The sequence below is a fragment of the Rhea americana genome, unplaced genomic scaffold (assembly GCF_003343005.1).
Source record: "Rhea americana isolate MKP2758 unplaced genomic scaffold, rheAme1 scaffold_184, whole genome shotgun sequence".
NCBI lineage: Eukaryota > Metazoa > Chordata > Aves > Rheiformes > Rheidae > Rhea > Rhea americana.
In genome coordinates, this window is record NW_028185972.1 from 583,626 (window position 1) to 599,029 (window position 15,404).

The 15,404-nt window shown below is 39.9% G+C and overlaps 1 protein-coding gene across 2 annotated transcripts in view; it reads right to left on the reverse strand.

Moving 5' to 3' along the window:
- Positions 1 to 6,379: 6,379 nt before the first annotated feature.
- APOO (apolipoprotein O) overlaps positions 6,380 to 15,404 on the reverse strand; it is a 32,480-nt gene continuing 23,455 nt past the window's right edge. For both annotated transcript variants that reach the window (XM_085302071.1, XM_085302070.1), the window contains 2 exons: positions 9,658 to 9,753; positions 6,380 to 6,680 (listed from right to left, as the gene is read on the reverse strand). In XM_085302071.1, coding sequence (XP_085158197.1) covers positions 9,697 to 9,753 — 57 coding nt within the window. In that variant the 3' untranslated portion in view covers positions 6,380 to 6,680; positions 9,658 to 9,696. The remainder of the gene's footprint in view (positions 6,681 to 9,657; positions 9,754 to 15,404) is intronic.

Consider the following 15,404-nt stretch of genomic DNA (forward strand, 5'->3'; position numbering starts at 1 on the left):
CGGCGATCCGCGCCTCTGCCGGGGCTGCCACGAGACTTGCAGACGCCACTTGCGACCTTCAGGTGTGCACCGTAAGACACGTCCGCCGCGCTTCTCAAGCCAAGCGCTTGAAAAGCTTCATTAATCCAAAAATAGCACCGGTCTGGAATTATCATGCAATAAATTACTGCAGGGCGCTTACTTTTGTCTTCGGCGTGATGATCGGTGCCTTGCGCTTGGGAACCTGCAAACAGAATCAAGGCGGTGTGATTGCAGGGGCGCGTGCAGAGGAGCCCCACCAGCAGCCCCCTCCCTTCTTCGTGAGTACGAGCTTGCTTACCTTTTGCTAAGGACAGATTAAATAAGCATGATGAGTAAATCGATGGCTGTATCTCCATCCTAAAAGGAGCAAGTAGCTCTTTTGTAGACTTTCATACAAGTAAGTTTTTCTCCATTTCTTTTAAATCTCATATTCATCTTCTGTACCCCTAAACGCAACGTAAACATGGCACAGAGACGCCTTGCGGTTACAAGGGGAAGAGGAGGGTTCATGGAAGCTCCAAGGTAAGGGACAATCCAAACGGAGACTGGTGAAACTCTCATGGGCCGGGGCAGCTGCAATGTGGCCCCAAAAACCGGGCGCTGCGGGACACCAGCTCCACGGCACTGAGAGCTGGGCTGGGGCTGAGCTGCAGCCCCACAGCCCAAGGCTGTCCCCAGGGGCCAAAGCTCAACTTGGCTTGACAACGTGAGCTGAAAAGAAGGAAAGGAGGCAGGAAAAGAAAGGAGGCAGGAAAGGAGAAAAGGAGCTTATTGTTCACCAGCCTTTAGGCTTTTTTCTACAATTCTGAAAACTAAAAAAAAAACAAACAAAAAAAAACCAAAAAAAACCACATTAAAATAATTGAACAATACAATAATTAAAATAAAACATAATAATTAAGATGATGATCGACCAGCTTTTAAGGAAACGTGGCTGGCTCGAAGCCGGYGACGGCCGGCGGCAGTTCAGGGAAGCCAAGGAGCCCGGGCAGCGGGGCCAGCGTGGTGCTGCGCTTCCTTGAGAAGATTCCTGGGAGCAGGTGGCTGGCGAGGGCGGCAGGGTCGGGAGAGGCTTAACAYCCCATCGCTCCCCGGCGTTGCCAGCAAAACGGTGGAGTTTCCCCAGGGCCTCTCGGGAAAGGCTCCCGCCCGGGGCTGCYGTCTGTCYGTCTGTCCGCCTCCCGCTGGCCTGGAGGCGGCACGCGGAGGGACGACCATCCCGTGCAGGCGCCGGCACGCTCTTCGCCTCTCACCGCAAACCACCACTGCCAACGGTCGTGTGCAGGCAAAAGGAGCAGCTACGCCACGAGGGACATGGCAGCTGCACCCCGGAGTTGAGCAATGGCCCTTCTGCTCCAGACCGTGGATTTGGGAAGACCGGGATTCGCCGTGACGACGCAACAGAAAACACCATGCTGAAAAAACCTTCGGGGCAGAAAGCAGTTTGTTTTCAGAGCCTTCACGCAGTAATATCCACTGAAGGAAGAAACGAGCTTTACCTTTTAAGTTTATTCTTTCATCCAGGGTCCCGATCTCACCGCTACATTAAAAACGCACGCTGAGCAAGCGCCCTGACACCCCACGACCTGCTCCCTCGCAGCCCGTCAGCAGGCACGCTTCAGCCAATCCCCCTCTGCAAGACGCTCACCGTCCTGCACGGAGCAGGCTGGCACCAACGCCCCCGCTCCAGGGATGGCTTTGCGGGCTTCTGCTCTTCTCACGAGGCGGTCCCACTTTGCATGACACATCCTTGAGTAGCACTGAAACGCCCACGCTTAACGTAGGATGAGATTAAAAAAATACATAAATAAAGATCCTGCTGCTAGTTCTTTTCTAAACACACGCCAAAAGAATTTGGTAAAAATAAGCTTAGAACATAGAGCTGCGCATGGGTACACACCTAAACCTGGCTAGGGGGTATTACAGGGAGGCATTCGCAGGCACTACCAAACTCTCGGCTTCGTATCGGCAAGCTTTGAGTCCAACTGCAACAAGTACGTGAATCAAATACACCTGTTACCCTGCAGACACAGATCAGTGTTTGAGAGAGAGAAGAAACAGACACYCATTTTAAAGCTTTTTCAGTATTTGGGGAGCATACAAAAAAAGAAAGAAAAAAAGAAAAAGTGCCCTGTCCTGCCATTCATGGAACAAGCAGCATCCCAAATGCAAAGCATATGTAGCAACACATTCTCAACCGTGTTTCTTGGATGTGTTTTTGATTAAAGCCTCATTGTAGATGGCCACACACATGACATTTCAAAGCTGTTCCTTCCTCAGGCAGAAGGACTGATGGATCTGAATTGCTTAAAGACTACTGCAAAAGCCTTGTGGACACAGCACCTGCCCTCACTGCCACTTAAAGTGCATAGGAAATGACATTGTCTTGTTACTCTGTGCTGCTGTTTTATGAACTTTGTATCACTGACCAAGACTGGACACCCGGACTGCATGTAAAGTGCATCCTTTAGCTTTAGTCACCATCAAATTAAATTCTTAAGTCTTGTTCAGTTTCTGTTCTTCTGTTATAAGCACAGAGACAAAACTCCTGGCTGAGCTTGCACTGCTGTTGGCGTGGTGGGCGCTGAGACCTGCCCTTTTGGACAGCGTTTGCACACAGCTCCAGCTGCTCCGTGGCTCTTCCCCAGGCACAGGGCAACAAGTCATCTTGATCTGTTTCCCTCTCTCCAGAACCACTCCAAAACATCCTGCAAAGCTTTAGTAGCACGGGCCTCATAGCCTGCTTACCCATAAGACCTTACCTCAAGAGCTGGGTTGGCTGATGGCCTCCCAGGCTCACCTGCCACAGATGGATGTGTCCCACATGATCAACCAGATCTCAGTATTTGTTGGTAGAGGTAGACCCTTAAGTGGACCAAAAATGGCCAGCAAGAGACAAGAGAGCCCGAGAGGCTGGTTTGGTGAGGGTAGTGTAGCTCTATTTCCTCCACAAAATAAATGCATTGTTAGGGGAAAAGGATTGGTAATCAGCTGTGAGACACCATGAGCTGATGCAAAGGCTACCAGTAACACCAGCTTGAAGCAGCGGTAGTGGGAGCAGCAYTCTAGAGAAATCCATGAGCATCAAGGAAAAAAGATAAAAGTACAGATCAGACCTTTAACTAGAGGTGACCAATAACAAACCTCATGGACACAGAGCAGGAAAAGGTAACACAATTATATTAGTTTACTAATCCTATTCCCAGAGACACCTYGAGAAAGCAGTCTGTCCCAGTCACTTTAAGAACAACACACAGTCAAGAAACACCAAAATCAAGTAATGGCCCAGATTTAAGGGGAAGGGAGGGTTGTTATGCAATTAGAAACATCCTTCTCTACTTTGTAGTTCAGATATTGCTAGCAAATGTTTCTTCTGTAAACAAGAAGCTTTTGTATTTCTCAAAAACACTCCACAGTGGTCTTGACCCAGACAGGTGCCAGACCATCCAGGTGCACTGCTTTGAGATGCTATGTCCAGGAAGATCCAACGGGAATTTATGCAGGCCTCTCTGTCAAGCGGGAACAGCCAAAACATTCTTTGTTAATAGAGGCCTATTATGATAAAAATTGACTTTACAATTAGGGATATGCTTGAGGGTGTAGAAATGACCTCCATGAAAAAAAGGAAAATCAAAAAAGAAGAAAAAGGGAAAACGGGAAAAAAAGAAGAAAAGGGGGAAAAAAGAAAAAAAAATCGCATAGTGGGGTGGGAGGTTGTATCTTTTCTGAAGCAAATGATCTTACACTGGGATTTTCTGCTATGGCTAATAAATAGAGCTGTAGCAAGCCACTTCAGCTTCCCAGGTATTTTCTCCAGCCCTAAAATACAATTCTGTCCTGCTTATTCTTGCACTGCAGAGTTATAGGTATTTCAAAGGTAACAGATACAATGAAGGCAGCTCCAAAATATTTTGGTTACAATCTCTGCTGAGAAGTCTTGTCTGGAGCCTTCTGTGTCTAGAGCACTGAGTCTTACCCAGACTTCTACAATAATCACATGTGGCAAAACACATTTTTATTCACACTGCAAGGTTTTGCAGCAAACGGAAAAGCTATGTTATCCACTCTTACTCAATGTATTGCTGATGTACTACCTGTAAGGATTTCCATCCCAGGATAGGATGGCTGCTTAGGCCAACCTAATGATCTCCAGTTCTACAGCTTTCCTATGTTGGAGAGATCAAAGATAGTGCTTTTTAGAGAGGGCACTGCAACATATCTGCTCCCTGACACTATGACAGATGATGTTGGGATGAGAACACCATTTCCTCAGTTGCACAGACTCCAGTTATTGAGCTGAAAGGCTAAGAGTAGAAGGGTGACCAGACTGTTGACATGAAATGTGGGTGGGGAATATGCTGTTTTTAGCACATTTTGTAATATCCACAGGCAAAGACTGGCAAAAAGTAACACATGCATACACAAAATAGTCCCAGAAATATATGAACTGTGGACAATTGCTCTCATGTTTTCCATTAGGAGTGCTTGCCAWGTGAGTTGAGTATTTATGATCTTTTGCACTCAAAACAGCATGAGACATTACTTTTTCCTACTCATAGAAAACTTTAGCTAGAGGACATATGGAAAAGATTTCAGTTACAGCTATCTTGTTCACATTTTGGAACCATCCTCTCATCATCTGCTTTTCCAGGTGCAAGGAGATAGTCATTTCCCACTAGATAAAAGTATTCTATTATGCAGTCCATCACTTTGGAACATTTTTAAGAGCTAGCATAAACAGACAGTATGAAAATATAATCAAATAAAAAGAATATGATTTAAATGATACTTATTAAATACAAGATTTCTTTAAACACACATTATTCATATTATATACATATATAAATAAAGATTAAAAGCTGCTGTGTTTGAATGCAGATTAGCTAATGCAACAAACTGGTCATGGCAAGTTTCATTTTGCTTCCATGGTCAGTATAAAGGAATAAAAAAAAAAGGGTCACCATTGCCTTAAAAGGGAGAAAGAGAAGGCATATCTTGCTTGGTGCAGCCCGATAGCCAAAATACCTAAGAATCACCAAGTAATTATGTTCTTAAGTGCCAGTGTGGCATATGTCAAATATTACTGAACAAAATGCAGGTATTTAAATCCTTATTCCTAACTCAATGGCAATAATTTTCCCCAAGATATGAGTACCTGTAAGTGCAGGCCTACTTTTAGTTGAAGACAGAAATCTGTGCTTATATTGTAAGAGCTGTGCAACACAGCAGTTACAACATGTCCGTTCCTCAAGTTTCTTTTCCACTATTGACAAAAACAGTACTTTGATCCTCCCAAGCCTGTTTGAACTATGTGGGCAAAATTTAAACAAAAAAAAAATTTTTAATCACATAAAAATTCTGCTCTTCTTGCTAAACCTGTAAACACCCATCCATACCAGCACAAAACATTCACAAAAACATGCACAGAGCATGTTGTGAGATACTACTTTCCTGCCTGAAGCAACCACATGCCTTGCGCCTGTATTGAAGAGTTGGCCTGTTTTATAATGCCTATATAAATTGGTATTTGCATTGTCAAGGTCTATTTGTTTTTCTCTAAATGTTTGTGGAATATGCCCAGTAGGATTACCTACTGATGATTAAAAAAATATATAGAAATAAATAACCCAATTTATTTGGTATTTCCTGCTTGTTCTTTTAAGAAAGGTAGTGCCTCATAAGCACATAATTCATTCTGTCCTTCCCCCATTGCCCTCATATTCACTGATGGTTAATTTACAAGCATTAAAGACTCACCAATAGAGTTTTAAATGCTATGAGCTACTTGGATTACAGTAACTTGCAAAACACCACCCCCCAAAAGAGAGCTTCATGTAAATGGCCACAAATGATGAAAGGGTTTTATTGTGCAAAGATTTCAAAATGTTGGAAATTCTTTTGTATTTCCCTTCTGCTTCACTTTTTCCCCTCCCCTAGCTGGGAATAAGGAAACAGCCAAGTCATTCTATAGCTAGTTCCCACCAACACAACATTCTGATTCTCACTGAGCTGTGCATTCGAGCAAAAACAAGAACAAACATTAACAGCTCCATTCCCATCCATCTACTAGAAAAGAACTCACAGATGCTTCATTATATACCTCCCACTGGCACTGATGAGGCAGAAGATTTGTATAAAAAGGAGGGGGAGACTCAGACAAAACACAAGATTCATTGTAATTGTTCGCATTCGTAATTCTATTAGCTAATGCTAACCAAAACATCATGCTACTTTAAGCTTTTCCTCACTTTTTAATAGACATTGTCAACAGCGTCTCAAGAACCATAATCTATTGTTTCATAAATTGTAAATGTCGTATTTTAGAAAGAATATAGGCAGAGAAAGGCAATCAGAACAGTTTTATGTAATTAGAATTTTATTTTATATATAAATAACAAGAGACTGAGGAATTTTGAGACTTCCTACTTGGTGATCTTGCAATAGGACCCACTAAGTCCCACTGCAGAACTGATGACATGGTCTCCGGCTGACACAAAATATGCAGTGTCCTTTTAGAGACGCCAAAAGATGATGCAAGGTGCTGTCAGTTTTTCCTGAGGCAGAAGGCAGATTAGTCACATTCAAAGTCCAAATGGATTCAGATGTTTTTTTCCTTTTTTTTGGTGAAATTGTTGTTCTCATCTACATTTTATATTCATCTATAAGCAAAGAATAGATAGAGGATAGAGGGGAGAAGGAAGGTGGGAGAGAGAAAGCAGAATTAAAATTTCATAGACATTTTGCACCCACTGTCAGAGTGCAATTTTAATTTCCCCCGCCTTTAGTTTGGCAAGTTGCTCAGAATCAGTAAGATGATCATTTTCAATGCCAATTTATTCCTATGTAGAGATTTAATGCTTCATATTACTGATTGCAGCCACAGTAATAGAGCATTAATCATTATGTTTGCTCTAGAGATCTTGATTTCTTTAGTTGAGCTGTATGCAAATACAGAAATGAAAGAACACTTCCAGCAACAAAACACCAATGGCAGTCTTGTGTAATAAACTAACTTTCTCAAATAGAATTCTTTCTAATTCCTACTAAAGTGTATTTTCTCCCTGATCTTGCTTATTCTGCTATAAATCTAGGGCAATGTAACTTAAACAAATAGAAACAATAAACAGAACCTGAGCAAAGTGAAAATGAGATATGCTGTCCTCATGGAAAAACACAGACTTACGTAGCTTCCATGCAACTCAGCACAACAGATGGATAAAATTAAAGCTTAGTTCTCCCACAGTGGGATGTAGTTTGAGCTGTACTTTGCATATAACCATTAACAACAAACATGCAATGAAGGAGGTGCAATGCAGCTGTTTTTTTGGAATGAAGAAATATGTTACTGCCTGTCTCCATTCCAAAGTGATTTTGTCCTGGGCTGTTTAATTCAAAGATCCATGCTGTCACAAATCTTTATGAGGAAAATGACATTGTATTGTTTGGGTTTTTTTATTATTTTTTTTATTAGCTAGATTCAACAAGCAATATTGCCAACATTTTAAAATACAGTGCGACTCTAAGGACTGATCTCATTTGGTATAAACAAACACATCTTTTCAAAGATTACAGTAGTATTCTCCAGCGTCTGGGATCACTGAAATCCAACAAAACATCTGGACCTAAACATGAAGTTAAATAACTGGATTTGAATTCAGGCAGAAATAACAAATCACCACCACCACAGAACAGCTGAAAATTGATACTGATTTGAACTTTCACCATCTGGCTCCTCCAGGTCAAAAATCTAGTCATTTCATTTAGGTAGCTTCTCTAGAAACAACATGAGGCAGAGTAAGCAAATTTCAAAAGCACTCAGGTACATGAGCAGGTTAACTCTTCAAAAAGACAGACAGTAAAATGACATCTGAGACAGCAACTGTTAATGAGGTACTCATCAAAACTTGCTATTTATATGATTGACACTTTGAGGACAAAAGTTTGGACAACTTTAGTACAAACCCTCCTGACAAGCTTTTGTTCCTTTTCTTTAAAAGAAAACCTGCTTTAAGCAGATGCCAAAGTCTCAAAAAATGAATGAAGAGCTGACAAAAACTATATTCACAGGACAAGAAATGTTGAAAGAAAGGTGATTTAGGGATTTGTTTCTGATGAACCTTGACACTTGTACAGTGTCCCACATAAATAAACAAGAGATCAATATTCCTGGCTTCCTATCATTTAGTAGCTCCATCTCAATTCACAACAAGCACAGTATTTTAGTGACCTACCTCTTCTTGCTCTTGGTTTTCCTGGGTATCTTTACTCTAAGCAAGACTATTCTTCCTTTTTTTGTGTGTGTTTTTTATTTTATGTAGTTGTTGTATAAAATATTAAGAGATCACTCTCATACTTAAAAACTTCTTATTTATGCATCTGAAGGACAAACACACGTCCTCAGTAAATCAACCACTCAACACACTTTTGCTCTTGTGAGGAGAATTAACTACAGCAATTAAAAATACATTAATGGAAACACAACCTAGAGAGTAGCTTTGCTTTTAAAACTGACCATCTAAGAGTGAAACACTTACTCAAGAGATACGCGCATTGCATCACATTTGTAACTGCTGACGATATATGGGGGGAAAAAACCCAAACAATCAAACGAAAGAGACTTATGCAGTTCTCTAAATCCAGACTATGCTTACGTAGTTGGCAGTTGACGGTGCAGGGGGAAGTAAATGGAACACTGCATACAAGAATAGTGAGGAGTCCCTACAAAAGTAGGTTTTCTGACAGAAAGTAATTCTCTATCATAATACGAAAGTAATGTAGGTAGGGTAAAGAGGAGCAATCAGAAGAAATGTTCAGAAAAGACATCCCGTATCAACTGATAATAAAGCATACGTCATCCAGTATTTTGTACTAAACTACTTCCAACCACATTATCTTGAGTACTAACATGCCTCAAATACATAGCAAGTTTTGTCCTATTATCTTGAACTACGTTTAAAAAGTTGGGAATGCTTTACAGTCAAGGGATTTACTTGATGTTAAAAAAACAACTTAGTGGCCAAGTCTGAAACAGAACTGGAGTCTCAACTCTGTTTCTGGCTCAAAGAATTGAGAAACACTGCCTCCATTTCCTCCAGCACTGATTCCCCACTGATGAGGCATGCCTCATTAGCGAGGAGCATCAACATAAAAGGTGAAGCACAGGGTGGACCATCGCAGGCTTTAAGATGAGGTTGTACCTGGTGTTGCCAAAGCTTGAGAGGAACGACAATGTATCATCAACAGGAAAGAGGTTCCTCTCCCCTCCTCACACCTGCACAGGTGTGAGAGGGGGCAAATGACAAGGGCAAAGAGGTCTTCGGTAAAGGAGGCAGGAGTGGTAAGCTAAAAAATCCAATGCTTTAACAAGGCCTGGCTAAAAATTAGTTGGGAACCACTGGAGGAAACTTTTATACTTACTTGCCATTTTCTAAAGATGAAGAATTTAGATTAGCTAAGTAGTATTCAGGAGAAAACATTTTCTTGACAAATCCTAAAATGAATAAAATCATCATCTCTCTTTCCCAATTATTTATCAATCTAAGGAAGGTATCTGCAAATTAAAACTTGCAAATGTTCAGTTTTTCCAGGTTATTTTGCTGCTGCAGCTTCATATTACTATCAGTCTTTATCTTTTACCTGTTCGATGGCAAGTGATTTAGTGTTCTACTTCCCGGTTCATTCCTCATTTGGAACAGCATGGACTTCCAGGGGCTTGTCACCATCCGCGTCACCCTTGAGGAGGGAAAAATACACACAAAACTTCAATTGAGGCAATCCATGATTAATAGTTTTGCTAGAACAGAAACCCTCTTCAAAAGCCAGAACAAGAAGTTCCTGCAAAACCAAATGGTTGATGAGACTAATTCAGTAAGATACACTCAGATATGATCTTCTCCCAAAGTGTTTCTAAATTTTAGTGTTCCTGCATCTAGCTCTGAAACTAAAGGCTTTGAAAGAACAAGTAGTTCAACAGAAATGCTTCAATTGACTCATTTTTGCCTGCACTAACAGCAGAAGATGAAGTAAGCTTTCCGGAGACTGAAACACATGACATACAAAGGCTGGCTGAGAGATCCAGATCGGTTCAGCCTGCAGAAGACAAAGCAAAGGGGAAATCGCTATCTACAGCTATTTCACAAGTGTGATGCATTTGACAGTGCCAGACTCCACTTAGTGGCACACAGCAGAAGGACAAGAGGCAACGAACACGGTTGCAGCATGGGAAATTTCTATTATAGATAAGGCGGAGGGGAGGGAAAGAAAGATCATCACATGATCCAACACTGAAACAGGTTGCCCAGAGAGGCTGCCAAATACCTATCCTTGGAGATATTGAGCACTTGACTGGACAAAGCCCGAGCCACCACATCTAACTTCAAAGCGTCTTTGAGTGGGGCTTGGGAGAAATGAGGAGAAGTCCCATCCAACCTCAATTATTCATAAATTCTAAGAACAAGAAAATTAAATTGCCTTTTCTTTTTCTTATAAAAGGAGGTACTCATCAGTATGCCTTAAAGAAATGTGACTGAAAATGTAATAAAATAAGCTAGAAGAAACTGGAAAAGATAAAATTTCACAGGATGGGTAGCATATGTGTTCCAGTACAGATTAAACACTATAAATGAGGCTCTGGGTCTATGAGACCCTGTTTGTGCTGTGAAGATACAGACTCAAAATAGGAAGATTCAATCATGAAGATAACTTAAAATTTTCTAATTATTCATTTCTCATACACTGGTGTTTAGATGAAGTAATGATTTATTTCCCATAAATAAAGATTACTCTTTCCCCCTTCTGTAAAGTGCCTCACAAAGTTTCTTGTTATCAGCTGTTAGCTTTACATAGAATTTGTTGGAAAAAATCTGTGAGTGAGTGAGTAGGAGAGAGACATCCATATCTCTGGGTCTTGGTGGAACAACAACAATCAAGATTTTCCTGTATCGCAGATCAGACAAGAACTATCTTCTTGTTGAAGATAGTTTAAGCTCTTTAAAATTTCAGGTTCTGAAGAGACAACCTCCAAAGAATACTTTACTTAAACTTTCTCACAAGRTTTAACATCACACAATTATGTTAAAAAACTTTAATGTATTTAAGCTGGAGTCAATCACCTCAATTTTTTATTCTTCCAAATATATGCAGCAAGAGCTTTAAAAGCTAACCCTTTCCTCCAAAAAAGCCACTCTGTTTTGATCGCAATTCCGGATAGTTAACAGTTAAATGAAATCATATCTACAAACTACACTCATTTCAAAGTAATGATCTACTCTATAGTTCTCCATCACAGGAACTTGTAAATTTTATCATTTTACAACTTATCACAAACATCTTGGCTCATAAAGACTGATCTCAAGGGTTACTGAGTTCTGAACAATTGAACTAAAAATAAATGGTTCATAAGTGTCCTATGTTTTTCCATTTGTTTTAGTTCTTAAAAAAATAGTAATACCTAGGTAAGCTCTTTTTTGCCCTGAAAGAAAGAAAACAGAAAAATTAAAACACATGGGAAAATAGGGGTCTTGCTAAATTCTTACGTATCTGACAGTTTCAACTGAAAGGTAACAGATAAGAAATCTCCATAAACTCATTCATTTGTAAAGTGTTCAATAAAAGGGTATCCCTTGGGATTAAAAAAAAAGAAAAAAAGCTTATTTGAAATTCAAAATAGTATTGGATACAAATTGTCTGTAAACAATGGATTCTGTAAGCTTTCAGTATGTGAGTGATTAAAAYGTATCTCAGTTTAGCTCACAGTATCTAACAGAGATGCCTTGAGACCTACATGTTAAACACGAAGCTTCAGAAAATATAATGATTTCTGTGAAAATTCTCCTTTCACGCAGAAGAAAATCCTCATAAGCAACCTAGCCTAATGCAATAAATAAATAAATAAATAAAATTAGCTTTCTTTCCTCACATCACAGCATTAGAGTCTAACCTGAGGTCAAAGTAAATTTATGCTGTTACCTCCGAAAAGGTCTTGTAGATGCCCAGCCCATTTATACTGGCATCTAACCTTAGAAATCCTAACTCCAAAATTAGAAGCACATATGTTTTATGATTACGGAAAATTCCTAAAAGGTAGAGCCTGGCCATTAGAGGGAGAAAAAATAAAAGGTTGCAAAAGAAAAATAAAGCATTTGGGCTCACAGATTAATAATTTACTTCTTGCTCTGTTCTCTTTTGTCTGCAGTATATTGCTTAGAATAATGATAACATCATGCTTTATCATGCTTTATCTCACTTGTCCTTTCCCAGTTAACCAATTATTCTTCATCTTTTATTTTCAGTTGAGCTTGAATTTAAGTCTCTCAGAAATATGAAGCAGTTTTTAAATGTTACTCAGTGTGTTTCTGAGTTTGCACTAAAGAAAAACACMAACTTTTCTTTCATACACAGTAGATTATTTCCTCTCCACCTAACATATTTAAATTCACAACAGTTGAAACTAAGGATCCAATCTAAGAAAAAGTATATATTTTTTTCCCTACAACTTTCACTCTGTTGTTCTTCTTACTGCCAACTAGCAACAGGAGAAGATATGACAGTAAAYAGCATTTTTGGTCAGCAGTAGAGGTTTATCATTTAGTTAACGGGGTCAGATGATCCACTTTCACCTGTCTGTTGAGCAGCTACTAAAGACAAGTCTTACAGGCATTTACAGTAAAAAGAATTTCTCTCAGCTACTTATGTTGTGTTTTAWAAAATACTCAGAACTCACTAACTTGAAACCGACCTCCCAAACTGCAGTTTAGGCTCACCATGGTCACAAGCTGCGACGCTCCCTGTAAGGCTAACCAGTCAAGATACTGGCACCGCAACTTCCACCAGAGCCTTCGGGTGAACAAACTGCAGCGCCGTAGTAGCAGGCCTCAAAGCCTGCTCTGAGCGAGCACAGGTCTTTGCGCTTGGAAGCGGTCTGTTACCAGCTGACACTTCTTAAAAATGCCCAAATGGCTATGTTTAATTAAAAAAAAAATAGAGAGAGAGAGAGAGAGAAAGAAAGAAAGAAAGAAAGAAAGAAAAAGAAAAAAAACCACCAGTATTGGTAAATCACAAATAGTTTCTATCAACGGACCAGACCGGAACGAAAACCAAACAGTAAGCTGCAAGAGTTTCTCTCGACGACAGGCAGCAAGGAAATTAGTACGCTCTAAGATCTTCACAGGTTGGAGCAAAGTGGGAAAGAGCACAATTATGAAGAAAGGAACAAGAACTGCAAAGAAGGGTGCTTGTAAAGCCCTAGTGTTGGGACATACTATGGTGTTCTTGGTGTACTCTGGCTTTTCACATTTTGGCTACTTCACTGAAAGTAATAGGTGACTGACTCAGTGTCTGGTGGGAATTTGGGTAAAGAGAAGAAGGGAAAGAAAAAGAGCACGAGAGAGAAAGAATATCTAGAACAGCTGAAAATACGGTGAAACCGAATGCCATAAAGACAAAGCAAAGAGAGAACTGACTGCAGAAATTTGTTTTTGTGTGTTTCAGTACCTTTTAGATGACTGGCTGACCTGGGTTTAAATGACTTGGTGCCATAATACACGCTCTTGTCACTTGAGGATGAAACCATCGCAGTATTGGAGCTAAGTTTTGCATCTCTTCAGAAGCAGCACTTCACTGAATGGAACAACCCGGCAGCACAAACCAGCAGTACAAATGACCGAAGTATTACAAGTAGCAGAAAAGGAAGGGCAAAAAGCTGCCTTCCATGAAAATAAACATCAGATGAGTAGGGACATACACTGAAAAACAGCAGCTGACTCTTAAGAAACTTACAAGTGGTCTGTATTAAACTGTGGCTCTGAAACACCGATTTTTAAGCGATCTTCCATAAAAGAAAGCTGTAATTCTTCGTATAGAAAACTACAGTCCTTGAAGTTATGGTGTTGCACAAAAATCCTCCAGCAGCTATGTGTGGCCCATCCCTCTGACCTAAGAGCAGGTATTAGAGCTAACAAACTTAGCCAGTATTAAACAGACCAAAACAGACCATATGAAAAGAAAGTTCCAATTCACTGGCTTTAAGGTTCAACTAGCAACAAGCTTTTATAGACACTGGAAGACCAAGCTACAAGAAGGGGGGAGGGGGAGAGAGAAACGAAATATTACATGAACTATGATATAGTGGGGCAGAACAGAGAGACCACAAAGACTAGCTGAAGCCAATGCAGGGTATTAGCCTCCATAATTGGAAAATCCAAGTAATGAAAGCTTGATGCCACCTAAGGCTACTCAAAAGGATTTCAAACAGTATACATCATTCTAAAAGCTGTATGAAGACAGAAGACAATATGATCCACTGCAAATTTTGCAACCAAATTTAAAGATAAATAAGGTTTTGAGGGACACATTTTTCACTTTCTTTCCAATGTCACTTCCCTGTCTTTTACCTCTAAGATTTACAACCTGATAATATAAACATCAACAGCAACACCACTGATTTTTGTGGAATTATCCTTGTAAGATTACCCAAGTAAGTAAAATAATTTCAGAAAATAACAGAAGATATCTTTAAAATATCCCTGGCTTCTCACCAAAGTGGTTATATTTCTTCTACCACTCTACCAATTTGGGAGAAGTAGCAAAAATGTTGTCTATTTTATATCAAGATAGTGTGCAAGGAAGCTGAACTCTGGCTGTCCCTTATTAGGAAAATGTTTCATCCTTTTGCAAATAAAACACTGAATACTCATTTTTCACTTATGATTCTTATGTACTTTTACTGGACACGTACTTTCATCTTGACAACCACCCCTTTCAGCAAGCCAGCTTCAGGATACCAAAACGCTGTACTGTAAACCGTGTACTCAAAGCTACCCAACTGACTTTCTCTGGAGAGGGCCTCCAGCCATAGCGTTTCAACTGTTAGAGCAGTTTAAAGCAGAACATCCTGGAATTCTTCTCTTTTAGCAGAAATTTGATTTCCGTTGATATGACCTCCATTTGGCATAGCTTTTTGATTCATAAAACCTTCAAAACATTAATATACCATGTCTATTTAAATGACATATTCCTGCACAAACATCCAGTTATGCACAGCTGTGATACCTATGACTCTCAGAGACATTATGAGCAATGAAACGAACTAACACAAGCCAAAAAGAGCCACCCATATAATGTTTGGATCTTTGCAGGAATCCTTTGTGTAGCAACAGAAGAATGCTAGAGTGAATGTCACAAAAACAAAAACACACAGTAACATCTTTTGCTCTGGCATGGTTTCCTGAAATGGATTACATCTGCTAAAACTCAAGAATAACATTTTTATTTGCCTTCACTAGTTATAGAATCTACTTGCCCATAATAAGGCACGACAATAAGGAATGAATATATTAAAAAAAAAAAAAAAAAAAAACACACCAGAGTACAGAATTCAGTGAGAA